Source organism: Dendropsophus ebraccatus, chromosome 12 (assembly GCF_027789765.1).
Source record: "Dendropsophus ebraccatus isolate aDenEbr1 chromosome 12, aDenEbr1.pat, whole genome shotgun sequence".
In the NCBI taxonomy this organism is placed as follows: Eukaryota; Metazoa; Chordata; class Amphibia; order Anura; family Hylidae; genus Dendropsophus; species Dendropsophus ebraccatus.
Window position 1 is genome coordinate 5008411 of NC_091465.1, and position 27810 is coordinate 5036220.

Consider the following 27810-nt stretch of genomic DNA (forward strand, 5'->3'; position numbering starts at 1 on the left):
TTATGGGGGTGGCCATATTGCCTGAGCTGTTCTTAGCAGCACTTAGTGACACGCTTTACAGCAAGCCTCATGGACATAGACGACAATAGACAATAGAGTCTGTTCCCTTGAGACAAATGTGAGACATTACTGAGCGCGCTCTGTGACCTGTGAAGAGGTCATTCCACAATGAGCTGCTATTGTCTCCTCTATCTACTGGTGTCACATGACGCTGCAATGCTGTACAGATCACTTTACTCCAGCGTCCTCTTATCACCACAGACACAACAGGAAGTCTCAGCTTAGTTTTAGCCCCAGTGGTGAGAATGAGAACTGCAAGATATCAGGATTATTTTATAATATAGATAGAAAGATAAAAAAATTGAAAAAATGTTACCACAAATTCTTAACACTACGTTTACCATAAAAACATTATTTAAACAATAAGGTATTATCTGATGACACTGTCCCTTTAAAGGGTTATGCAGCCTAAGGAATTGCTCCCCATCAGGTATCAGATCAGAGGTGGCCCAGCTCCTCGGGTTTTTCCATCATCCCTAAGCTTCTGTCCAGACATGATGGTAGTTGTAGTTCCTCAGCAGCTGGCGGACGGCAGGTGCTGTAGTATATGTGCTGCACGCCCCATCCCTCTCTCTACACCCCAGTACAAATAACGGCCGACCTGTCACCGCCTGCATCACCCCTGACACAACCAGCCAGAGACGTCCGCTGCTTTCTAATCTAAATCTTTATTCTGTACGTTGTATACAAGGCGGTGATCTGTACAGACGTGTAGGGGACGGTATAGGCATCTGGTTAGCGGTAGAAGAGGAGAACAGCGGATTCTGTGATTTCCTTGCTGCAACTGGATCCGCTGCCTGCGCCATAGCCGTCCCAGTCGTAGGAAGGAAAATCTCCACACTGTTTGGGGCTCGCTTCTGGGAAGTATCCCCCTCCTCCGATGCAGTGCTGCAGAGACAAGGGGGGAACCGAGTCATGTAAGGTCCATATATACTGTGTAATAATCACAGACAAGTAACCGAGTCATGTAAGGTCCATATATACTGTATAATAATCACAGACAAGTAACCGAGTCATGTAAGGTCCATATATACTGTATAATAATCACAGACAAGTAACCGAGTCATGTAAGGTCCATATATACTGTATAATAATCACAGACAAGTAACCGAGTCATGTAAGGTCCATATATACTGTATAATAATCACAGACAAGTAATCGAGTCATGTAAGGTCCATATATACTGTATAATAATCACAGACAAGTAACCGAGTCATGTAAGGTCCATATATACTGTGTAATAATCACAGACAAGTAACCGAGTCATGTAAGGTCCATATATACTGTATAATAATCACAGACAAGTAACCGAGTCATGTAAGGTCCATATATACTGTATAATAATCACAGACAAGTAACCGAGTCATCATGTAAGGTCCATATATACTGTATAATAATCACAGACAAGTAATCGAGTCATGTAAGGTCCATATATACTGTATAATAATCACAGACAAGTAACCGAGTCATGTAAGGTCCATATATACTGTATAATAATCACAGACAAGTAACCTGGTCATGTAAGGTCCATATATACTGTATAATAATCACAGACAAGTAACCGAGTCATGTAAGGTCCATATATACTGTATAATAATCACAGACAAGTAACCGAGTCATGTAAGGTCCATATATACTGTATAATAATCACAGACAAGTAACCGAGTCATGTAAGGTCCATATATACTGTGTAATAATCACAGACAAGTAACCGAGTCATGTAAGGTCCATATATACTGTATAATAATCACAGACAAGTAACCGAGTCATGTAAGGTCCATATATACTGTGTAATAATCACAGACAAGTAACCCGGTCATGTAAGGTCCATATATACTGTGTAATAATCACAGACAAGTAACCGAGTCATGTAAGGTCCATATATACTGTATAATAATCACAGACAAGTAACCGAGTCATGTAAGGTCCATATATACTGTGTAATAATCACAGACAAGTAACCGAGTCATGTAAGGTCCATATATACTGTGTAATAATCACAGACAAGTAACCGAGTCATGTAAGGTCCATATATACTGTATAATAATCACAGACAAGTAACCGAGTCATGTAAGGTCCATATATACTGTGTAATAATCACAGACAAGTAACCGAGTCATGTAAGGTCCATATATACTGTGTAATAATCACAGACAAGTAACCGAGTCATGTAAGGTCCATATATACTGTATAATAATCACAGACAAGTAACCGAGTCATGTAAGGTCCATATATACTGTGTAATAATCACAGACAAGTAACCGAGTCATGTAAGGTCCATATATACTGTATAATAATCACAGACAAGTAACCGAGTCATGTAAGGTCCATATATACTGTATAATAATCACAGACAAGTAACCGAGTCATGTAAGGTCCATATATACTGTGTAATAATCACAGACAAGTAACGGAGTCATGTAAGGTCCATATATACTGTGTAATAATCACAGACAAGTAACCGAGTCATGTAAGGTCCATATATACTGTATAATAATCACAGACAAGTAACCGAGTCATGTAAGGTCCATATATACTGTATAATAATCACAGACAAGTAACAGAGTCATGTAAGGTCCATATATACTGTATAATAATCACAGACAAGTAACCCGGTCATGTAAGGTCCATATATACTGTGTAATAATCACAGACAAGTAACCCGGTCATGTAAGGTCCATATATACTGTATAATAATCACAGACAAGTAACCGAGTCATGTAAGGTCCATATATACTGTATAATAATCACAGACAAGTATCCGAGTCATCATGTAAGGTCCATATATACTGTATAATAATCACAGACAAGTAACCGAGTCATGTAAGGTCCATATATACTGTGTAATAATCACAGACAAGACGTCATGTATGAGAATATGTACGTCCATATAGTCACTGTATAACAATCAGATGGTATAGTTGATGTCCCCATACACTTATCTTCATGGAGGATTGACAGGAGGTCACACTCCATGGATATCCTCACAGTGCTTGTCTGCTCTACACACCCCGAGTAATATATTCTCCTATAGTATGTGGATATATTAGAGGGGTCACCCCTAGTGCTGTCATACACTGAATACCTGCCTAGCCAGCAGTTATACTTCCATTATACTCCTGCACACTCCACCCAGATGAGCGTGCATGTATTCTCAATATCTTTTATGAAGACAAAGGATCGGCTATTGGTGAGGGGTCGGGATATGACCTACACAATAGAGAATCTTGTATGTACAGGTAAAATGTCCGTGTACTAGGAGGAAGATACATACGTGTTCTGGGTTACACCCGGTCACCTTCATTCCTGGACACAATGCCAGCGCTGCCTTCTCATTGTTAAATACCCGAAACTGGATAAAACCTGGGATGAATTCAGCTGCAATAAAAGGGGATAAGAAGAGAAGTGGTAAGAGGTTGTCTGATATCATATGTGGAAAACTTTCAAGAACACTGGTCTATCCAGCAATATATATATATATATATATATATATATATATACAGTATATATATATATAATTGTCAGATAAACCTAATGTCTGAAGGGTCAGTCTATTGCATTTCTGTTGCCTAATCTCTTTGTTCTCAGGAAGATAAGCTGTCGTCAGTGGAAATTACATGCGCGCTCAGCAGATCAGAGCATGCACATGTATGGGGATCAGGAGGGATCGGATATGATATGACATGCAAGGAGGAAATCTAAGGTGTTGCTTAAAAACCTATGTGCTAGATCTTTATTGTTTACCTCGGCCGGACGGTGAGTAGTAGCTGGACGCCGTTGCGGCACTCCCAAAGTCATATACAACAGCAACGTCTGGTCCGTTATTGGTTAGACAGCTTCCAGCATTGTACCTCACTGGGTATTTCTGATCAGAAGAAGTATGGACAAGATGAGAACCAGGAATGATGACGGGATATTGATACTCAACCCGTGCAAAACTACAACTCCAGTCATGTCAGGGGTTGATGGTAGTTGTAGTTTTGGGAGTTATATGAGTACTCCATAGAAAATATTTTTCTTTTAAATCAACTGGTTTCAGAAAGTTATATAGATTTGTAATTTACTTCTATTTCTAAATCTCCAGTCTTCCAGTACTTATCAGCTGCTGTATGTCCTGCAGGAAGTGGTACATTCTTTCCAGTCTGACACAGTGCTCTCTGCTGCCACCTCTGTCCATGTCAGGAACTGTCCAGAGCAGGAGAGGTTTTCTATGGGGATTTTCTGCTGCTCTGGACAGTTCCTGACATGGACAGAGGTGGCAGCAGAGAGCACTGTGTCAGACTGGAGAGAATACGCAACTTCCTGCTGGAGTACCCCTTTAAGAAATAATGCCACAAGTTCCAACATACTACAGTGGAGGGCTGTCAGGGCATGATGGGAGTTGTAGTTGGGGAACACTGGAGCATGTAGAGTTTATACCACCACTATATATTCCTGAATGCTATACCCATCTGATCACATCCACCAGACACTGCGCCATCCATCATGGCGGACATATTACCTTGTAGAGATGGAAGAGGTTCCCCCCTTCTCCAGGAAGGAAGCCGGTCTCTGTGCGGTATCTCAGAAGAGCTGAATTTCTCCACTGAGACAATGGGGTGTCGTTGGGCACGTGCCAGATCTCCAGGTCTTCAGCCCGTATGTCGTGATATCCTGCATTCTGGATGAGATCACATACAATACACTCGGTTATTTTGGGCTCTTGGTTTTATAAACAAACACACAATAATGTTAGAGACGTTACATGGCCGATACCATGTCGTATAACTGAGGACGGCTAAGCTAATCTGATGGCCTGGTTGGATCTCGCTACACTGATGCCCCATATAATGTAATGGGGTGCCAGTAATGTTCTGCCAATCAGGCTGGGCATAAGGACCAAAAAGCTCAGGAGGCCATTCGATGTCAATGCCAATTTAAAGCGATTGTTCACCAGTACTTATCAGCTGCTGTATGTCCTGCAGGAAGTGGTGTATTCTCTCCAGTCTGACACACTGCTCTCTGCTGCCACCTCTGTCCATGTCAGGAACTGTCCAGAGCAGGAGAGGTTTTCTATGGGGATTTGCTGCTGGTCTGGACAGTTCCTGACATGGACAGAGGTGGCAGCAGAGAGCACTGTGTCAGACTGGAGAGAATACACCACTTCCTGCACGACATACAGCTGCTGATAAGTACTGGAAGACTGGAGATTTTTTAATAGAGGTAAATTACAAATCTATATAACTTTCTGCCTGTCTGGTGGGTATATAAAGGGTGCGACAGACATATCCCTTGTTGCTCTCAGGGGTAATAGGTTCTATTTATCACAGAATATTTGCTTTTGGGTCAGGGTGCTGATACTTCTGACACTGCGCACTGTTCTGCCATTGTGAATAAGTGATGTGGACACAGCAGAGCGCCACTTGTCATGATATAAGAGGTGAATGTCAGCTATGAAGGTGCGGAGGACACACTACAGTGGAGCAGCTTACTGCCATAATGGCCGAGGGGGAACCAGATGTGTAACACAACGTATCAGTGATCCCTACTGTGTATGGGGCTCCAGAGCATATGGATGGTCACTGCTCCTCTCATATCTAAGTTCTGTCAGCTAAAAAGGCTTCAGTAATCCCAGCAGTATCAGGATCTGACCATAACTGGCTGGTAAAGGGCTGTCTTAACTGATGATTGGTAGAGTTGTCTTCTCTGATGATCGGTAAAGGGCTGTCTTCTCTGCTGGTTGGTAAAGGGCTGTCTTCTCCGCTGGTTGGTAAAGGGCTGTCTTCTCTACTGGTTGATAAAGGGCTGTCTTCTCTGCTGGATGGTAAAGGGCTGTCTTCTCTGCTGGTTGGTAAAGGGCTGTCTTCTCTGCTGGATGGTAAAGGGCTGTCTTCTCCTCTGGTTGGTAAAGGGCTGTCTTCTCTGCTGGATGGTAAAGGGCTGTCTTCTCCGCTGGGTGGTAAAGGGCTGTCTTCTCTGCTGGATGGTAATGGGCTGTCTTCTCCTCTGGTTGGTAAAGGGCTGTCTTCTCTGCTGGATGGTAAAGGGCTGTCTTCTCTGCTGGTTGGTAAAGGGCTGTCTTCTCTGCTGGTTGGTAAAGGACTGTCTTCTCCTCTGCTGGATGGTAAAGGGCTGTCTTCTCTGCTTGATGGTAAAGGGCTGTCTTCTCTGCTGGTTGGTAAAGGGCTGTCTTCTCTGCTGGTTGGTAAAGGGCTGTCTTCTCTGCTGGATGGTAAAGGGCTGTCTTCTCTGCTGTTTGGTAAAGGGCTGTCTTCTCCTCTGGATGGTAAAGGGCTGTCTACTCTGCTGGATGGTAAAGGGCTGTCTTCTCTGCTGGTTGGTAAAGGACTGTCTTCTCCTCTGGTTGATAAAGGGCTGTCTTCTCTGCTGGATGGTAAAGGGCTGTCTTCTCTGCTGGTTGGTAAAGGGCTGTCTTCTCTGGTTGATAAAGGGCTGTCTTCTCTGCTGGATGGTAAAGGGCTGTCTTCTCTGCTGGTTGGTAAAGGGCTGTCTCCTCTGCTGGATGGTAAAGGGCTGTCTTCTCTGCTTGGTGGTAAAGGGCTGTCTTCTCTGCTGGTTGGTAAAGGGCTGTCTTCTCCGCTGGTTGGTAAAGGGCTGTCTTCTCCTCTGGTTGGTAAAGGGTTGTCTTCTCTGCTGGTTGGTAAAGGGCTGTCTTCTCCTCTGGTTGGTAAAGGGCTGTCTTCTCTGCTGGTTGGTAAAGGGCTGTCTTCTCTGCTGGTTGGTAAAGGGCTGTCTTCTCTGCTTGGTGGTAAAGGGCTGTCTTCTCTGCTGGTTGGTAAAGGGCTGTCTTCTCTGCTGGATGGTAAAGGGCTGTCTTCTCTGCTGGTTGGTAAAGGGCTGTCTTCTCTGCTGGTTGGTACGGGGCTGTCTTCTCTGCTTGGTGGTAAAGCGCTGTCTTCTCTGCTGGTTGGTAAAGGGCTGTCTTCTTCTCTGCTGGTTGGTAAAGGGCTGTCTTCTCCGCTGGTTGGTAAAGGGCTGTCTTCTCTGCTGGTTGGTAAAGGGCTGTCTTCTCCGCTGGTTGGTAAAGGGCTGTCTTCTCTGCTGGTCGGTAAAGGGTTGTCTTCTCTGATGATCGGTAAAGGGCTGTCTTCTCTGCTGGATGGTAAAGGGCTGTCTTCTCTGCTTGATGGTAAAGGGCTGTCTTCTCTGATGAGTCAGGTTTTCGGATTCATTGAATGGATGGGTGTGTCAGAGAGAAACATCAGAGAACAAACACCCTGCAGTCATTGTTGGAAGAACACACTCTGGTGTGTGTTTTGGGGGCTATTCTCTGGGCCATTTATGTGGAGGCGCTCTCAGCTGTGCTGGTTATGGTGGTGTTGGGTCTATGAGCCCTCCAGCAGCTATGGGATGCAGTCAGTATGGCATCAGATACCTGTGACACCTACAAGGATCTAATTGAGTCACTCCCGGACCATCCAGCACATGGCGGTGACTTTGGATATTAGTCGCTGGTCACAAGAATGGGACGCCACTGGGTATTATCATTATGCAGAGACTAAACAAAGTCATTTTGGAATCCAATTCAGTGTCAGTTTTCCTTCTATAGTCTATAATGTGCAATTTCTTACCTTGTAATCGTCACTGGTGGCTCCTCCAGGAGAACCAAAGGTGGCATAGTTGGCCCAGTTGCCGTCCCCTTGTGGGCTTTCAGGTCGATTTCCTTGTTGGCTGGACCAGCGATCGCCCACACTGCACTTTCCATAAACGTCGTTCTCATGGACACTGGCAACTAAGGTCCAGCCTCCCCCGCCGGTCGACATGTCGCAGAAGGTCTGGTAGGATTCACCGGCGGTGGTCATCAGGGTATATATGCCATCTGTCATAGCAAATGACAGCAATAAATAAGGAGGCTGCTAACAGTCCTATAGATGTATCCTGGGCATAGGAGGAGCGTATGTAAGGATCATGGGGATCATAGGAGGAGCGTATGTAATGATCATGGGGATCATAGGAGGAGTGCTTGTATTAATCATGGGGATCCAAGTGAATATACTCTCTCTAGGTTTATTGGCTGATGCCAGCATACAATAGCTTATACTGATCTGCACAGCCCTTTAAATAAGCATGTGATATGTCAGGTGGTAACTCTAGCAGCCACCTTGTGCTGATACCTGAGGACGTGTAACACTAGATTCGCCATGATACACTCACTGTAATCACATCTAAGGAGTCACCTGTTGCATTTGGCTCGAAGAGTTTGATCTCCTTGCAGCTCCTGTAGCCGGATACATACGGCACCATGGCGGAGTCGGGCACGGAGGGTTCAGTTTCATCGTTCCAGCACGCCAGCAGGTTCAGGATGTTTTCCTTCTTTTTGGTTATTGGGCAGTTTTCTACATACAGAAGAAAGGAATGAACATCCATGTGATTGTAGAGCATTGCTTCCCTGGACTGGTATTGGAGTATTGTGTGGTCTGCATCACTGCTACCAAACCAGCTGGTGTGAAACTACAACTCTCAGAAAGCCGAAGAAGTCCCATTATTAGCGTATTATTGTAACATTCTCCCATAGATCTTTATTAAAACTTTTGCTCAGTTTCTTTTCTGCAGCCTCCTTGTTCTCACATACAGGGGCTGCTGCAGTGCGTCCCCTTCAGAGTGAAATCTAGGAGAGTCTCCAGCTCCTATATTTCGTCTTCTGAACAATCTTTTAAGATGATTTATAACTATATCAAGTTTAGGACTGAGGCTGGAGACTGAGCCATGAACTGATGCATTTTGCTCACACACCATATGAGACTGCATAAGAGAAACTGAGCAAAATTTTGTAAAAAATGGGAAAACAAGAGAATTAAAAAACAAAATACATTCAGATGTGTCAGTCTGTAAAAGTGTCTGATGTCAGCACAGTAATCCCATAACCTCCACCACTCTCCTGTGCCGTATAATCCCATAACCTCCACCACTCTCCTGTGCCGTATAATCCCATAACCTCCACCACTTTCCTGTGCCGTATAATCCCATAACCTCCACCACTCTCCTGTGCCGTATAATCCCATAACCTCCACCACTCTCCTGTGCCGTATAATCCCATAACCTCCACCACTCTCCTGTGCCGTACAATCCTATAACCTCCACCACTCTCCTGTGCCGTATAATCCCATAACCTCCACCACTGTCCTGTGCCGTATAATCCCATAACCTCCACCACTCTCCTGTGCCGTATAATCCCATAACCTCCACCACTCTTCTGTGCCGTATAATCTTATAACCTCCACCATTTTCCTGTGCCGTATAATCCCATAACCTCCACCACTCTTCTGTGCCGTATAATCCCATAACCTCCACCACTCTCCTGTGCCGTATAATCCCATAACCTCCACCACTCTCCTGTGCCGTATAATCCCATAACCTCCACCACTCTCCTGTGCCGTATAATCCCATAACCTCCACCACTTTCCTGTGCCGTATAATCCCATAACCTCCACCACTCTCCTGTGCCGTATAATCCCATAACCTCCACCACTCTCCTGTGCCGTATAATCCCATAACCTCTACTACTCTTCTGTTTTGCAGACTAGATGGACCAAGTGGTCTTTTTCTGGCGACAAATTTCTTTGTTATAATCCCATAACCTCCACCACTCTACTGTGCCGTATAATCCTATAACCTCCACCACTCTCCTGTGCCGTATAATCCTATAACCTCCAGCACTCTACTGTGCCGTATAATCCTATAACCTCCACCACTCTCCTGTGCCGTATAATCCTATAACCTCCAGCACTCTCCTGTGCCGTATAATCCCATAACCTCCACCACTGTCCTGTGCCGTATAATCCCATAACCTCCACCACTCTCCTGTGCCGTATAATCCCATAACCTCCACCACTTTCCTGTGCCGTACAATCCTATAACCTCCAGCACTCTCCTGTGCCGTATAATCCTATAACCTCCACCACTCTCCTGTGCTGTATAATCCTGTAACCTCCACCACTCTTCTGTGCCGTATAATCCCATAACCTCCAGCACTCTCATGTGCCTTATAATCCCATAAAATCCAGCACTCCCCTGTGCCGTACAATCCTATAACCTCCACCACTCTCCCGTGCCATATAATCCCATAACCTTTACCACTCTCCTGTGCCGTATAATCCCATAACCTCCAGCACTCTCCTGTGCCGTATAATCCCATAACCTCCAGCACTCTCCTGTGCCGTATAATCCCATAACCTCCAGCACTCTCCTGTGGCAACCACAGCGTCTTACGTGTGTCCGTGTTACCACCATCAGTTCTGTTGAGAACAGTTGCTGCATCTTTCTGATTTGTAAATCTATCAATAAATGTATAATCTATGAGAAGGCATACTACTCACCACAGGTGGTGCAGGAGGCGATGTCTCTTTCACCAGCCACCAGGGGGAGCAACAGAACAATGTGCAGGAACATTGTGGTTTTAGCTATAAAAGAAAAACCTTTCTAATATTTTAACAGCATATTGCAAAGATGTCCCATCACCCCTCCCCCTTCCCTGTATCCATCCCCTCCGTGGTTAAACTTGATGGACATGTGTCTTTTTTCAACCGTATTAACTATATAACTATGTAACATTATGGCAGTAGTATTACAGTAATATAGGGATATTTCATCACTTTTTGTTATGGCGGTAGTATTATAGGGATATTCCATCACTATATGGCGGCAGTATTACAGGGATATTCCATCACTATATGGTGGTAGTATTATAGGGATATACCATCACTATATGGTGGCAGGATTACAGGGATATTCCATCACTATATGGTGGTAGTATTATAGGGATATTCCATCACTTTATGTTATGGTGGTAGTATTACAGGGATATATTATCAGTATATGGCGGCAGTATTACAGGGATATACCATCACTTTATGTTATGGTGGTAGTATTACAGGGATATATTATCAGTATATGGCGGCAGTATTACAGGGATATACCATCACTTTATGTCGGCAGTATTACAGAGATATACCATCACTTTATGGCGGCAGTATTACAGGGATATACCATCACTTTATGGCGGCAGTATTACAGGGATATTCCATCACTTTATGTTATGGCGGTAGTATTACAGGGATATATTATCAGTATATGGCGGCAGTATTACAGGGATATTCCATCACTTTATGTTATGGCGGCAGTATTACAGGGATATACCATCACTTTATGGCGGCAGTATTACAGGGATATACCATCACTTTATGGCGGCAGTATTACAGGGATATACCATCACTTTATGGCGGCAGTATTACAGGAATATACCATCACTTTATGGCGGCAGTATTACAGGGATATAGTATCAGTATATGGCGGCAGTATTACAGGGATATACCATCACTTTATGGCGGCAGTATTACAGGGATATACCATCACTTTATGGCGGCAGTATTACAGGGATATACCATCATTTTATGGCTGGAGGGCCGGCTTAGTCCTGTGGCTTCTTCCTCATACATAATGGCAGCCCTGTCCATCTGGTCTTCCGGGAAAAAATGCTACATGGTCCCATTCTGGAGAATAAAACAGGTCTCTGCACAGCTAAACTTTGGGAGAACTTTTTCTCAGATGGGAATAAGCCATAATACAACAGTCATGGTATAATGTAAAGTTGCCTAAGTGGAAACCTTCTGGCTTACACTCATGCTGCATCTGTAGGTCTGTGACAGTGTATCTGTGCAGGTTAAGGCTAGGTTCACTCTATGTATCTGTGCGGCTGTATTGCGGGCGGTAAATCATCGGCCGGATTTTTCCGATTCATGCGTACGCTGGAAAGTATACGATATACGGCTGCACAGTGCACACTATGTATGAGCCTACGGCCCGATCGTAAACGGACCCGTAAAAAATGAACAAGACCATTGTTTGCGGCTAGAACTCTGCAAATTCACGGCCGTGGATTGACAGGCGGTCCGTACGGAGTACTTTAAAAATAGCTGGCAATGATGCCGAATGCCGATGCCTCTAATAGTTAATATATTAAATTAATAAAACACATTTTCTTTGTAATAAAGTCCCTTTCGTTGTTCAATAATTTAATTCTAACGAATCCATCATTGTGCAATTAAATATACTGTTAAAATAAATATATATAAATATACATTTATTTATATATATTTTTATTTTAACAGTATATTTAATTGCAAAATGATGGATTCGTTTAAATTTAATTATTGAACAACGAAAGGGACTTTATTACAAAGAAAATGTGTTTTATTAATTAAATATATTAACCATGAGAGGCATCGGCATTAGTGCAGAGGATCGCAAACCCCGGTAATAGCGATTCATGTAAACTGTTTCCCTGCTTTCCCAGATGCATCCAGAGGTGTTTCCATCACTTTCTTAAGATTTTATTTGTTATTTTTAGTTGAACCAGATTTCCAAGTAAATGACCGTATGTTTTCAGCCGCATGTCTATTTTTTCCCACGGCCGTAGTTTCAGCCGCACATTTCCAGCCGCATAAAAAATACAGCCGCACACATACATAGTGTGAACATAGCCTTAAGCCGTCAGCCCGGAGTCCATGTATTCTGTAGCTATAAGGATTATCTAGGCTGCACAGTGTAACAAATGCCCAGCTGTGAGAAGGTCAGGACTTATATAAAGCTCCTGACTATTTCCACTCATTGACTTGGTGGAGGTCCCCAGGACCACTGCACCTCAGCCTCCAGGGTATCTACCCCACCAGCCCACTAGATACCGCACCACCTCCCACTATATGGCTGTCACTCACCTTGTAGACTGTCGTATGGCAGTTATTGGGTCCTAGTATATAGAGTAGGGGGGGTCGATCGTCTTTTGGGGTTTTCTGATCTGTCAGCAGCCAGGAGATCGCTAACCAGCGTCCTATACTCTCCCCATCCACAACCATCACAACTCGACTCCTGCGCTCAGCTGTCAATCAATGTTTAATTGAATCGTCTTAATTCAGTGTGCGCCTCTTCGAGTGACCTGCCGTGTAGGAAAAGTGTCACCTTCTTGGTGCCCTCCAATCTGCTCACATGAAACTAGAGTGCCCAGCCGGGTTACATGTTTCCAAGTCTGGGTATCAAATCGAGACACACAATGAGCTGAATTGTTGTCTATAGACTGGTAATAGTTCATGGGTGCAGACCTGCCCAGCATGGGGCTCGCCATATCCATGTCACCCGCTACTTAGCTAATAAGAGTCACCAGAGTCCTCCGTAATCACTCCTGTCAGGCCCGTATATCCCGCACTAGTGTTCTCCTCAACACTTCAGGCTCCGCTGACCAGCTTTCCCTCTGCCGTCATGTACGCTGTCCATACTACTGAAAGAGTAGTAGATGTTTGAAATAAACTTCCAGCAGATATGGTTGGTAAATCTACAATAACAGAATGTAACCTGCCTGGTATATACATTTATCTATACTATGATAATAAGAATGGAAATACTAAAAGGGCGACTAGATGGGGGGTGTCTTAATCTGCTGACAATCTTCAAGGTTTCATGTAGGATGGAGACAATCAAACCCCAAAACAGGCCATGAAATTAATTCACATCTCAGACTAATTTCCACTATTAGGGTATGTTCACACTGAGTAAATTCGGCGCAATGTCACTTCTCTGAGCGGAGAGCGTCATCAGCAAAGGAGCGCGCTCTCCCATAGACGGGAAATGACATACCCTTACTACAGACCCCAAACTCAACATTACTACAGACCCCAGACCAGACTCCAACATTACTACAGGCCCCAAACTCAACATTACTACAGACCCCAGACCAGACTCCAACATTACTACAGACCCCAAACTCAACATTACTACAGACCCCAGACCAGACTCCAACATTACTACAGACCCCAAACTCAACATTACTACAGACCCCAAACTCAACATTACTACAGACCCCAAACTCAACATTACTACAGACCCCAGACCAGACTCCAACATTACTACAGACCCCAAACTCAACATTACTACAGACCCCAGACCAGACTCCAACATTACTACAGACCCCAAACTCAACATTACTACAGACCCCAGACCAGACTCCAACATTACTACAGACCCCAAACTCAACATTACTACAGACCCCAGACCAGACTCCAACATTACTACAGACCCCAGACTAGACTCCAACATTACTACAGACCCCAGACCAGACTCCAACATTACTACAGACCCCAGACCAGACTCCAACATTACTACAGACCCCAGACCAAACTCTAACATTACTACAGACCCCAGACCAGACTCCAACATTACTACAGACCCCAGACCAGATTCCAACATTACTACAGACCCCAGACCAGACTCCAACATTATTACAGACCCCAGACCAGATTCCAATATTACTACAGACCCCAGACCAGACTCCAACATTACTACAGACCCCAGACCAGACTCCAACATTACTACAGACCCCAGACCAGACTCCAACATTACTACAGACCCCAGACCAGACTCCAACATTACTACAGACCCCAGACCAGACTCCAACATTACTACAGACCCCAGACTAGACTCCAACATTACTACAGACCCCAGACCAGACTCCAACATTACTACAGACCCCAGACCAGATTCCAACATTACTACAGACCCCAGACCAGACTCCAACATTACTACAGACCCCAGACCAGACTCCAACATTACTACAGACCCCAGACCAGACTCCAACATTACTACAGACCCCAGACTAGACTCCAACATTACTACAGACCCCAGACCAGACTCCAACATTACTACAGACCCCAGACCAGACTCCAACATTACTACAGACCCCAGACCAGACTCCAACATTACTACAGACCCCACACCAGACTCCAACATTACTACAGACCCCAGACCAAACTCTAACATTACTACAGACCCCAGACCAGACTGCAATTTTACTGAAGATGCCAGACCAGACTCCAGCATTAATACAGACCCTAGACTCCAATATTATTACAAACCCCAGACCAGACTCCAACATTACTACAGACCCCAGACATGATTTAATAACACTGACCCTGTAACTAGCATAGTCCCATGAGTGGACAGGTCACGGCCTTCCCCACCACCACTCCCCCCATACCTGGACCTGCTATGGAATCATGTCTGGATGTAAGAAAACACTGAGACCTCTATGGTTCTCCTTCTTCTAGGACGGGGATGTGATGTATTTCTGTAACACCTGTAACCAACCCCTGTGCACCAAGTGCAGAGATGAGACCCACAAAGCCAAGATGTTCTCCTGCCATGAGATTGTGCCTCTAAGTAAGCGAGTAAAGGAAATTCATAAAAAGTGTGGTAAGTGGCAGGCTGCCTGCTCCAGGGGTGGGGGCTCCTGGGTGATAGATGGGGGTCCGGGGGGAACTAACAGCAGCCCCTCTGTTCTGGCACTATAATGAAGACCATTTTATTCTCTTCTTGGTACTTGTGGTAAGGCAGGGGGCTAGGAGATTATAGGACCCCCATAAAGCACGTGCCCATTCTGTGTCCCATATGGCTTCCTGTAATGGTAGAAGTTGGTGCCACCCCAAGTCTCTTCTGTGCAGCTTCAGGTCCAGTGTAGTCAGCAATGTCCAGAATCATCAGAAGAAGCCCATTATTACTGACACCTCTGTATATTGTTCTCTGTGCTTCTATAATTGTCTAATTGTTCTTATTACAGCTTTACATGAGGAGCCGTATATAATGTTCTCTACCGAGAAGAAATCCATGTTGTGTATCAACTGCTTCCGGGACATGCAAGTGTGAGCTTCTATCTATCTATCTATCTATCTATCTATCTATCTATCTATCTCCTATCTATCTATCTATCTCCTATCTATCTATCTGTCTATCTGTCTATCTATCTATCTATCTATCTATCTATCTATCTATCTACTATCTCCTATCTATCTATCTATCTATCTATCTATCTATCTATCTCCTATCTATCTATCTCCTATCTATCTATCTATCTCCTATCTATCTCCTATCTATCTATCTCCTATCTATCTATCTCCTATCTATCTATCTCCTATCTATCTATCTATCTATCTCCTATCTATCTATCTATCTATCTATCTATCTATCTATCTAATGTCCACAATAGAGCGCACTCCCAGTTCCAGTGCTGGAGTGCCAAGCAACGGAGATTGGATAAAAATCTCCACTAAATAAATCCAAGAATTTTGCGGCACATCCGTATAGTGAAAAAAAGTTGTGGTATTTATTGGTACATCAAAAAGCAAGTGCAACGTTTCAGTCTCATCTCGAGACCTTTCTCAAGAAAGGTCTCGAGATGAGACTGAAACGTTGCACTTGCTTTTTGATGTACCAATAAATACCACAACTTTTTTTCACTATACGGATGTGCCGCAAAATTCTTGGATTTATCTATCTATCTATCTATCTCCTATCTATCTATCTACCTATCTCCTATCTATCTATCTCCTATCTATCTCCTATCTATCTATCTATCTATCTATCTATCTATCTATCTATCTCCTATCTATCTATCTATCTATCTCCTATCTATCTATCTCCTATCTATCTATCTCCTATCTATCTATCTATCTCCTATCTATCGATCTGCCTATCTATCTATCTATCTAGCGAAAAAGATAATGAGCAGCACTGCCGTGCGATTGCAGGTGCCTGCGGTCCAAGTCCTGACCAAGGACCGATTTAAATATCAGCAGAAAGTCCGCGGCACACAATAGTATCGGTGAAAATGAAACGTGGTTTATTTCATAGTGTCTGGATTGCTGCACTATGAAATAAACCACGTTTAATTTTCACAGATACTATTGTGTGCCGCGGACTTTCTGCTGATATCTATCTATCTATCTCCTATCTATCTATGTCCTATCTATCTCCTATCTATCTATCTATCTATCTATCTATCTATCTCCTATCTATCTATCTATCTATCTATCTCCTATCTATCTATCTATCTATCTATCTATCTATCTATCTCCTATCTATCTATCTATCTATCTATCTATCTATCGATCTCCTATCTATCTATCTATCTATCTATCTATCTATCTATCTCCTATCTATCTATCTATCTCTCTATCTATCTATCTATCTATCTATCTATCTATCTATCTCCTATCTATCTATCTATCTATCTCCTATCTATCTATCTATCTTCTATCTCCTATCTATCTATCTATCTATCTATCTATCTATCTATCTATCTATCTATCTATCTCCTATCTATCTATCTATCTATCTATCTCCTATCTATCTCCTATCTATCTATCTATCTATCTATCTATCTATCTATCTATCTCCTATCTATCTATCTATCTATCTATCTATCTATCTATCTATCTATCTATCTATCTATCTCCTATCTATCTATCTATCTCCTATCTATCTATCTATCTCCTATCTATCTATCTATCTATCTATCTATCTATCTATCTATCTATCTCCTATCTATCTCCTATCTATCTATCTATCTATCTCCTATCTATCTATCTATCTATCTCCTATCTATCTATCTATCTATCTCCTATCTATCTCCTATCTATCGATCTCCTATCTATCTATCTATCTATCTATCTATCTATCTATCTCCTATCTATCTATCTATCTATCTATCTATCTATCTATCTCCTATCTATCTATCTATCTATCTATCTATCTATCTATCTATCGATCTCCTATCTATCTATCTATCTATCTATCTATCTATCTATCTGTGGTGGTAGGCTTATGTCTGATATTGTTGTATCAGCTCAGCCGGAGGTGTTAGTGCCATGACGCCGCTGCTTGTCCAGCACACAGGTGTGATGGTGGTATCTGCTTGTGTTGCGGTCACCTGCCGGGCTGTGATGGGTCTCATGGGTTCTTGTCACATAGTCCCTTGTGGTAACTCACCCACCTGGACTATCGGTATAGCCACCCACAGAAAGGGGAAAAATAACCCAAGCTGTGCGGCTAGTGTGTATAGGTGCTGGTGCGTACGAAGTATGACAGAGTCCCAGTGATAGAAAAACAGCTTTACTGTTAAGTTCTTCAAGAAAACAATAAACTTTTATAGAATATATAAATCTTTGACACAGACTGTTAGGAGCAGATTTATCAGACATGGTGTAAAGTGAAACTGGCTCAGTCGCCCCCGGGAACCAATTAGATTCCACCTCTCATTCCTCACAGACTCTTTGGAAAATGAATGGTGGAATCTGATTGGTTGCTAGGGGCAACTGAGCCAGTCTCACTTTACACCATGTTTGATAAATCACCCCCTAAGGGTATGTTCACACTGAGTAAAACAGGCGAAACACTGAGCACGGGGGAATAAATGAGAGGACGCGCGCTCCTCCGCTGCTGACGCTCTCTGCTCCATGAAGTGACAAGTCACTTTGAGCGTTGAGTGGCGGCTGTTGAGGAGCGAGCGCTCTCCCATTGAGATGCTATGACACACTGAGGCAGGTGTAATTGCGCGGCGGAGAGTTCTGGCGTGGAATTACGCCTATTTTACTCATTGTGAACATACCCTTAGGGGGACATGTATCATCCGGCGTAATTTCGGCGTAAAGTGCCGATATGCAAATGATTTTATGCGCAAATGGCCGATTTGCAAATAAAATATTCGCATATCTGCACTTTACGCCAGGGGGCGGGGAGGGGGTGTGGAGGGGGCGGAATGGATTTATCATTTTTTCAACTAATAGATACGCCGAAAACCTCCTCCACCTTTCAGGTGGCGTAGGTTTTCGGTTGTGCGCACCGACGCGCACGGGATTTATGTAGAGGCAGTCTGCCTCTACATAAATCTCCGTAGCGCCGGAGATGCGGGGACATTTATAAGTCCGGCGTAAAAAACGCCTGACTTAATAAATGTCCACCATAGTGTTTAGACTTGTTGTGCTTAAGGAGGTGCTGGAGGAATAGAGTAGAGGAGTTTGTCGGAGGAGCCCCAACTCAGTGTAGCTGTGTACTCTGCCGGAACTTGAAGAGATATACTTTATAGTGAGAAATTTACTTGTAGTCGTGTTTATACTGTGTCTGACTACCTTGTGCCCTACAGTGTAGTGCTACTCATCCTGTCAGGGTACTACAAGCCCCAGTCGTGGTTATCTGGGCTTAGCTAAGTGTCAGGGGGTGTCCTAGTTACCTGCACTGCGAGATAGTACACGTAGGCCTTCATTATGGTAGCTTTGTCCTATCCAGGCTAGTTCCTCTTGTGTTCAGGATACTGCCCTGCTCCTTTTTAGACGTGTTCTCGGTGTGGGTCAGGGTGTTCCTGGACACCTCTCCCTTTAAAGCGACTCTGTACCCACAATCTGACCCCCACAAACCACTTGTACCTTCGGATGGCTGCTTTTAATCCAAGATCTGTCCTGGGGTCCGTTTGGCAGGGGATGCAGTTATTGTCCTAAAAACAACTTTTAATCCGGCAGCCCAACGGCCGAGCTTATTGTGTATGTATGAGGCTGGCACAACCTCTCAGTCCCTTCTCCCCACCCTCCTCATCATTAGGAATGCTCCAGGCAGGTTACTTCCTATTCCCTACCTGTGTGCATAATGAACATGGGCTGGATCGTTAATACACCTGTGCAAAGCTAAAACATCAGTAAATGTTCCTGGATCATTCCTAATATTGAGGAGGGTAGGGAGCAAGGTCGGAGAGGTGGTGCCAGCCTAATACATATACAAATGTAAGCCCCAGCCGTTAGACACAGCGCTGCAGGATTAAAAGTTGTTTTTAGGAGAATAACTGCATCACCTGCTGAATGGACCCCAGGACAGATCTTGGATTAAAAGCAGCTATCTGAAGGTTCAAGTGGTTTGGGGGGGGACAGATTGTGGGTACAGAGTCGCTTTAAAGTGCTTAGCACTGCTTACTGAGCAACGTAGTAGAGAAAGAACTAGTTGTCTCTAGCTGTATCCACACACCTGAGTGTCAAGACTAGACCGCACTGTTTGTATCTGACAGTAGTCCTGGCATAAGCCAGGCCCTGGCTTAACTACAGCAGGAACAGCTGTTTTCTCATCTTCCCTCTCTGAGAATCTGGAAGACTGAAACTGCACTTCCTCCACCAGAGTCTCCTTCTACAGGGGCTTCTGTGTGCCTACCTGTGAGTGGTGGGGATAAGTGTGTGCATAAGAAAGAAGAGAAGAGATAGGCTAGAAGTAGAGGGCACCTCCCATTGGTCAAGAATAACACATGGTACACATAAAACATTAACCCATTACTGACTTCTGCTGTGCAACACATAGAAATATAAAACACTGACACCTAGTGGTGAAACTTCCAACTACTTCATCATCACTTTTAACCTGAAAGAGGAAGCTTTTTGAGAGGCGCACAAGAGAGATAAAAACACCTGTACTGGGACACCAATCTATCTATCTATCTATCCATCCATCCATCCATCCATCCATCCATCCATCCATCCATCCATCCATCCATCTTCTATCTATCTATATACAATGGGATAGTGAACAGCACTGCCTGGAGCTCGTAGGTCTTGCGGGTGCCAGCTGGAGGATCTTGACCATAGATCAGTGTATATAAGTGAAGAATTCCAACAGCACTTCCCCATAACGTACGTACGTCAATCCTGACCAGGGATTCTGTAGCTAGTCCAATGATATATATCCCGCAGCACACAAAAGATAAGTGTAAAAAAATTTGAAGTTTATTCCATCAGTGAAAAAACATGCAGCATAAGAAGTGAGCGTCACTTCTTATGCTGCATGTTTTTTCACTGATGGAATAAACTTCACATTTTTTTACACTTATCTTTTGTGTGCTGCGGGATATATATAATTGGATTATCTATCTCCTATCTATCTATCTCCTATCTATCTATCTATCTATCTATCTATCTATCTATCTCCTATCTATCTCCTATCTATCTATCTATCTATCTATCTATCTATCTCCTATCTATCTATCTATCTATCTATCTATCTATCTATCTATCTATCTATCTATCTAATCTATCTATCTCCTATCTATCTATCTATCTATCTCCTATCTATCTATCTCCTATCTATCTCCTATCTATCTATCTATCTATCTATCTATCTATCTATCTATCTATTATCTATCTATCTATCTCCTATCTATCTATCTATCTATCTATCTATCTATCTATCTATCTATCTATCTATCTCCTATCTATCTATCTATCTATCTATCTATCTATCTATCTATCTCCTATCTATCTTCTGTTGCACATTGTGTTTTTGGGTTTTCAACAGGGAAAGTCGGGCGCATTGCATTGATATTGAAACTGCGTACATACAGGGATGCGAGAAGCTGGATCAGGCTGTCATGGTAGGTGGAGGTATACACTATAGAAGGTGTGCTAGGACTATAGCTGGTGGAGGTATACACTATAGAGGGTGTGCTAGGACTATAGCTGGTGGAGGTATACACTATAGAGGGTGTGCTAGGACTATAGCTGGTGGAGGTATACACTATAGAGGGTGTGCTAGGACTATAGCTGGTGGAGGTATACACTATAGAGGGTGTGCTAGGACTATAGCTGGTGGAGGTATACACTATAGAGGGTGTGCTAGGACTATAGCTGGTGGAAGTATACACTATAGAGGGTGTGCTAGGACTATAGCTGGTGGAGGTATACACTATAGAGGGTGTGCTAGGACTATAGCTGGTGGAGGTATACACTATAGAAGGTGTGCTAGGACTATAGCTGGTGGAGGTATAAACTATAGAGGGTGTGCTAGGACTATAGCTGGTGGAGGTATACACTATAGAGGGTGTGCTAGGACTATAGCTGGTGGAGGTATACACTATACAGGGTGTGCTAGGACTACAGCTGGTGAGGTATACACTATAGAGGGTGTGTTATATTACAGATGGTCGAGGTATACACTATACAGGTTGTGCTGGTCAGGAGGGATCCATGATAGACCTCACTGGACACGGCTTTGTGCAGCTTGCGGTGTACCATCATACATAGGAGCTGATGAAGCCAAATGATAGGAAAATTTTAATAAAGCCCAATTAGCTGATAATTGAAGCATATGAGTAATTGGGGATGTGTCGTCCAGACAGTGAAGGAGCTGCAGACGTCCACCCGAGAGGCCATCATCCTCCTGAAGGCCATGATAGAGGAGGTGCGAAACAGCGCAGATGAGGAGGAGACGTCCATCAATACCCTGTTCAGCAGTATGCAGGTACCCAGGGGAGATATACAGCGGGATCTCACACAGGGGGCAGGTATACATCACCTGTTTACATCACCTGTATACATCACCTGTATACATTACCTGAACATCAACTGTACATTACCTGTACACATTACTTGTACATCACCTGTACATCACCCATATACATCAGGTATCCCTGCGGCCACCACCTGATCTGCATCGGTCAGTGGTGTAACATGGTCGGGCAACAAGGGCGCAAATGGTGATAATGATTATTATACTCCCTTACTTCAGCTTGCTAATGTATAATAAGGGACAATGTATACAGAGTATACACAACCGCTCACTACTGTACACTGTATACACCACAGCTCACTACTGTAGACATCACCCTCACTACTGTGGCAGTTCTCAGCTGTTTCTGATCAGGTTTGTTCTTCCTACAAGCAGCCACTAGGGGGCAGTCCTCAGCTGTTTCTGATCAGGTTTGTTCTTCCTATAAGCGGCCACTAGGGGGCAGTCCTCAGCTGTTTCTGATCAGGTTTGTTCTTCCTATAAGCGGCCACTAGGGGGCAGTCCTCAGCTGTTTCTGATCAGGTTTGTTCTTCCTATAAGCGGCCACTAGGGGGCAGTCCTCAGCTGTTTCTGATCAGGTTTGTTCTCCCTATAAGCGGCCACTAGGGGGCAGTCCTTAGCTGTTTCTGATCAGGTTTGTTCTTCCTATAAGCGGCCACTAGGGGGCAGTCCTCAGCTGTTTCTGATCAGGTTTGTTCTTCCTATAAGCGGCCACTAGGGGGCAGTCCTCAGCTGTTTCTGATCAGGTTTGTTCTTCCTATAAGCGGCCACTAGGAGGCAGTCCTCAGCTGTTTCTGATCAGGTTTGTTCTTCCTATAAGCGGCCACTAGGGGGCAGTCCTCAGCTGTTTCTGATCAGGTTTGTTCTCCCTATAAGCGGCCACTAGGGGGCAGTCCTCAGCTGTTTCTGATCAGGTTTGTTCTTCCTATAAGCGGCCACTAGGGGGCAGTCCTCAGCTGTTTCTGATCAGGTTTGTTCTCCCTATAAGCGGCCACTAGGGGGCAGTCCTCAGCTGTTTCTGATCAGGTTTGTTCTTCCTATAAGCGGCCACTAGGGGGCAGTCCTCAGCTGTTTCTGATCAGGTTTGTTCTCCCTATAAGCGGCCACTAGGGGGCAGTCCTTAGCTGTTTCTGATCAGGTTTGTTCTTCCTATAAGCGGCCACTAGGGGGCAGTCCTCAGCTGTTTCTGATCAGGTTTGTTCTCCCTATAAGCGGCCACTAGGGGGCAGTCCTTAGCTGTTTCTGATCAGGTTTGTTCTTCCTATAAGCGGCCACTAGGGGGCAGTCCTTAGCTTTTTCTGATCAGGTTTGTTCTTCCTATAAGCGGCCACTAGGGGGCAGTCCTCAGCTGTTTCTGATCAGGTTTGTTCTCCCTATAAGCGGCCACTAGGGGGCAGTCCTTAGCTGTTTCTGATCAGGTTTGTTCTTCCTATAAGCGGCCACTAGGGGGCAGTCCTTAGCTTTTTCTGATCAGGTTTGTTCTTCCTATAAGCGGCCACTAGGGGGCAGTCCTCAGCTGTTTCTGATCAGGTTTGTTCTCCCTATAAGCGGCCACTAGGGGGCAGTCCTCAGCTGTTTCTGATCAGGTTTGTTCTCCCTATAAGCGGCCACTAGGGGGCAGTCCTCAGCTGTTTCTGATCAGTTTAGGAGAAAATGATAGAAGTTTTTCACTGAAATCTCAGAAAGTTTCAAGCATTTTTTACACCTTTTATAATTTTTCACAGGAGAAGCTGGCCGAGCGCAAGAAGATCCTCCTGAAAGCCGTTCAATGGTGAGTGCAGGGGGTGACCTGGGTGATTTTCTGGCGACATGACAGATGCCGCAGTGGGGTGCTACATATGAAGAGCACGGTGCGGCTGGTAGTAATTGGTAGTGGTTGTAGCCCCATTACTGTATGTCAGGGATGGGAAACCTGCACCCCCTCCAGATGCATGGGCAGCCAAAGCTGTCCTCTTCTCTGCTGTGTGTGAACAGAGCCTTATGGTGCCTATGCAGACTAGAGGGAAATCATTGAAGCCTGCTGACCATGGCGGGAGCACTGACTGTAATGTGCAAGGAGGTAAGTGACTGATCCAGCATGCCCCATCCTTCTCTCCAGCATCTGCTGTCAGGGAATGAACGATCCAGTATGTCAGATGTTACTGTGTCCTCTCCTTTGTTTTTATGGGAGAGAAGCGGCTGCTAGAGGAGTCTGACTGTGACCTCTATCCCTCTCATGTATGTGTACGGGGGCAGATGGTACCAGCTATGTGAGGTGTACGGCCAGATACGGGGGCGGATGGTACCAGCTATGTGAGGTGTACGGCCAGATACAGGGGCGGATGGTACCATATATGTGAGGGCAGATATGGGGGCGGATGGTACCAGCTATGTGAGGTGTACGGGCAGATACGGGGTGGATGGTACCAGCTATGTGAGGTGTACGGGCAGATATGGGGGCGGATGGTATCGGCTATGTGAGGTGTACGGGCAGATACGGGGGCGGATGGTACCAGCTATGTGAGGTGTACGGGCAGATACAGGGGCGGATGGTACCAGCTATGTGAGGGCAGATACAGGGGCGGATGGTACCAGCTATGTGAGGTGTACGGGCAGATACAGGGGCGGATGGTACCAGCTATGTGAGGGCAGATACAGGGGCGGATGGTACCAGCTATGTGAGGGCAGATATGGGGGCGGATGGTACCAGCTATGTGAGGTGTACGGGCAGATATGGGGGCAGATGGTATCAGCTATGTGAGGTGTACGGGCAGATATGGGGGCGGATGGTATCAGCTATGTGAGGTGTACGGGCAGATATGGGGGCGGATGGTATCGGCTATGTGAGGTGTACGGGCAGATACCGCTTTATGGTCATCCGGTAATCTCTCTCTCTCTCTTCCCATACTTGAAGCCAATATGAGGAGAAGGAGAAGGCTTTTAAAGATCAGCTGTCCCACCTGGCCTCCCTGCTGCCCACCTTACAGGTAAGAGCTATATATCACATATATATATATATATATATATATATATATATATATATATATATCACATATATGTCACAGTAAGCTGCAGAAATTCTGCCTAGTTTGTGCAGCCAGTAGAGACATAGAACAGGGCTACAGCATGCCCACAGTCCATCGTAGTGTGTAGAAACATCCTTAAAGGGGTTATCCAGAAACAGCGCCACCCTTGTCCATGTTGTGTGTGTGTGTGCCCTTTTGCAGTTCAACTCCATTGAAGTGAATGGAACGGAGTTGTAATACCACACACAACCTGATTACAGGGGTGGTGCTGTTTTTGGTTAAAAGCAGCTGTGTTTTTCTTATCTTGGAGAATCCCTTCAAAGGAGTCTCCAGCAGCAAGTGTCGATAACTCTGCAGCGCCACCACTGGGGAAATGAGGCATTGTACGGCATCCTTTACAATCAGGAGGCTGTCCATGAGATACACAAACAGAACACTAAAGCTATAATATTACACTGAGGCCGCCTGCACCTCTGGCTTCAGGTTATGGAGAGATGGGGGGTCAGGTAACATTGGGCAACAAGAAGATTCATTTGGCGCATTTGATATAAAATAAAAAGTGCAGATGGTTAATTCTAAGAAAGCTAAAGGGGTATTCCGCTCACACATAACTTGTGATATGTTACTGCCCATGGTGAGACTAACAATTCCTTCCATACTTGTTATTATCTATTCATTCTCCTTCCCCCAGTTCTCAGCTGCTGCTTTCTGCTGAAGACAGAAAAATCTGTGAGCTTTTCTCTCTGTCTCCCCCTCCTCCCCCCTCCCTTCTGAGATGGCTGATGTAAACAAGTCCCTGGCAGGCTTTATCTGCAACTTTGTAGCTTCTTTGTAATGCTGGGAGGATTATTCTGAGGTCAGGCTGCTGATGAACTAACTGTGACTAATCCTCCCAGCATTACAAAGTTGCAGATAAAGCCTGCCAGGGACTTGTTTACATCAGCCATCTCAGAAGGGAGGGGGGAGGAGGGGGAGAGAAAAGCTCACACACAGATTTTTGTGTCTTCAGCAGAAAGCAGCAGCTGAGAACTGGGGGAAGGAGACTGAATAGATAACAAGTATGGAAGGAATTGTTAGTCTCTCCATGGGCAGCAACATATCAAAAGTTATGTATGAGTGGAGTACCCCTTTAATAAACTTTTCAATATCTGTACAAAACGGAAATGTTTAAAGGGATTTTACAGGCAAAATGTAATGATGAGCCCCCCCTCCTGAGCGTTCCTTTCTCTCTGATAGGTCCATCTGGTCACATGTTCTGCGTTCCTCAGCTGCGCCAACAAGGCCGAGTTCTTGGACCTTGGCTACGTAAGTGTCCTATATATATATATATGGCTGTTATATAGGGGCGTCTCCATGACTGATCTCATGTCCGTCCTCACAGCAACTGATGGAACGTCTGCAGAAGATTGTGAAGCTTCCTCACCGCCTGCGGCCGTCGCAGAGCAGCAAGGTGGGTAACGTTATCCAGACTACACTGAAGTGAACCCCCAGCTGTGACAAGTCCTAGATCCAGCCAGGTTCCTGTTCCCTGACAGCAAGCACTGATCTTACTAGAACCCAGAGTGTACAGGAAAGCTAATAATCAATGAGAACCGTCCTGCTGTCAATTACAGATCAATACCGATTACGCGGCAGAGTTCGCCCGGTGTCTGGAGCCGCTGCTGATGTTCAACCTGCGGCGCACCGGCAGCGGGAGTGGCACATGTGGGGCCCCGGGACATGGAAATGGAGGCCTGTAAGTGTCCACCAGTCTCCTCATCACCTGCAGGAACGTTACATTGGTTTAATTTAAAGGGGCAAAAAATAATAATAAATTCATGCCCCCCCACCCCCCAGTTACACCAAGCAATTTTTTTTCTTTCAAATTAACTGGTTTCAGAAAGTTATATAGAATCTCCAGTCTTCCAGTACTTATCAGCTGCTGTATGCCCTACAGGAAGTTGTGTATTCTCTCCAATCTGACACAGTGCTCTCTGCTGCCACCTCTGTTCATGTCAGGAACTGTCCAGAGCAGGAGAGGTGGCAGCAGAGAGCACTGTGTCAGACTGGAAAGAATCCACCACTTCCCGCAGGACATACAGCAGCTGATAAGTACTGGAAGACTGGAGATTTTCAAATAGAAGTAAATTACAAATCTATATAACTTTCTGAATCCAGTTGATTTGAAATAAATAGATTTTCCCCGGAGTTCCCCTTTAAGGATCTGCTTTTATAGAGCTCCCATAAGGCCTGGCCACCTGTATATTTTTTTCTTGTACAGTATAGGAGAGTGTGGCCTGCGCTCACAGAGCACGGTGTGGATGTTGTGCAGATTTCGGCTGCATGTTGTCGCTGTGTGACCTGTACGCACTCGGCCTCCTCTATCAGGTGTACGGAGACTATGGCTGCACTTACATTACCATCCAGCAGGTGGCGGTGTCCTCAGGGCCTTTATACACTGCTGATTGGTATTGTGGGTGACCTTTCCTGCTGATTGTTTCCCACCTGGTTCCCCTTTATATCCGTCCAATGGAAACAGCTGTGCGGAGTAATGACCAGATGACCAATGGGGATGACCAGAGCGAGCACAGCGCGTCCGGAGATTTCCTGGAATAGTGGAGATTAACTGCAC

General features: G+C 44.7%; 2 protein-coding genes across 2 annotated transcripts in view; one reads left to right on the plus strand and one right to left on the minus strand.

Annotated features, from left to right (window-relative positions):
• RNF207 (ring finger protein 207) overlaps positions 1-27810 on the plus strand; it is a 51904-nt gene that overhangs the window by 12512 nt on the left and 11582 nt on the right. The window contains exons 5-13 of the mRNA XM_069948958.1: positions 15153-15297; positions 15662-15743; positions 21205-21280; positions 22021-22146; positions 23919-23965; positions 25088-25160; positions 26436-26504; positions 26581-26649; positions 26813-26934. Of these exons, the coding sequence (XP_069805059.1) occupies positions 15153-15297; positions 15662-15743; positions 21205-21280; positions 22021-22146; positions 23919-23965; positions 25088-25160; positions 26436-26504; positions 26581-26649; positions 26813-26934 (809 nt within the window). The remainder of the gene's footprint in view (positions 1-15152; positions 15298-15661; positions 15744-21204; positions 21281-22020; positions 22147-23918; positions 23966-25087; positions 25161-26435; positions 26505-26580; positions 26650-26812; positions 26935-27810) is intronic.
• LOC138770056 (intelectin-1-like) lies at positions 764-27681 on the minus strand. Its single transcript, XM_069948956.1, has 8 exons — positions 27594-27681; positions 10377-10460; positions 8238-8396; positions 7632-7879; positions 4562-4720; positions 3805-3925; positions 3335-3438; positions 764-948 (listed from the first exon to the last, which is right to left on the minus strand). The coding sequence occupies exons 2-8, from the start codon at positions 10447-10449 to the stop codon at positions 796-798; spliced, it is 1017 nt and encodes a 338-aa protein (XP_069805057.1). The 5' UTR covers positions 10450-10460; positions 27594-27681; the 3' UTR covers positions 764-795.

Coding starts and splice junctions, on each gene's coding strand:
- LOC138770056 (XM_069948956.1), bottom strand. CDS start 10,449: ATGTTCCTGCACATTGTTCTGTTGCTCCCCCTGGTGGCTGGTGAAAGA. Junction 8,397..10,376: donor CGCCTCCTGCACCACCTGTG/GTGAGTAGTATG, acceptor TTCTGTATGTAG/AAAACTGCCCAATAACCAAA. Junction 4,721..7,631: donor CCACCAGTGACGATTACAAG/GTAAGAAATTGC, acceptor GATCTCATCCAG/AATGCAGGATATCACGACAT.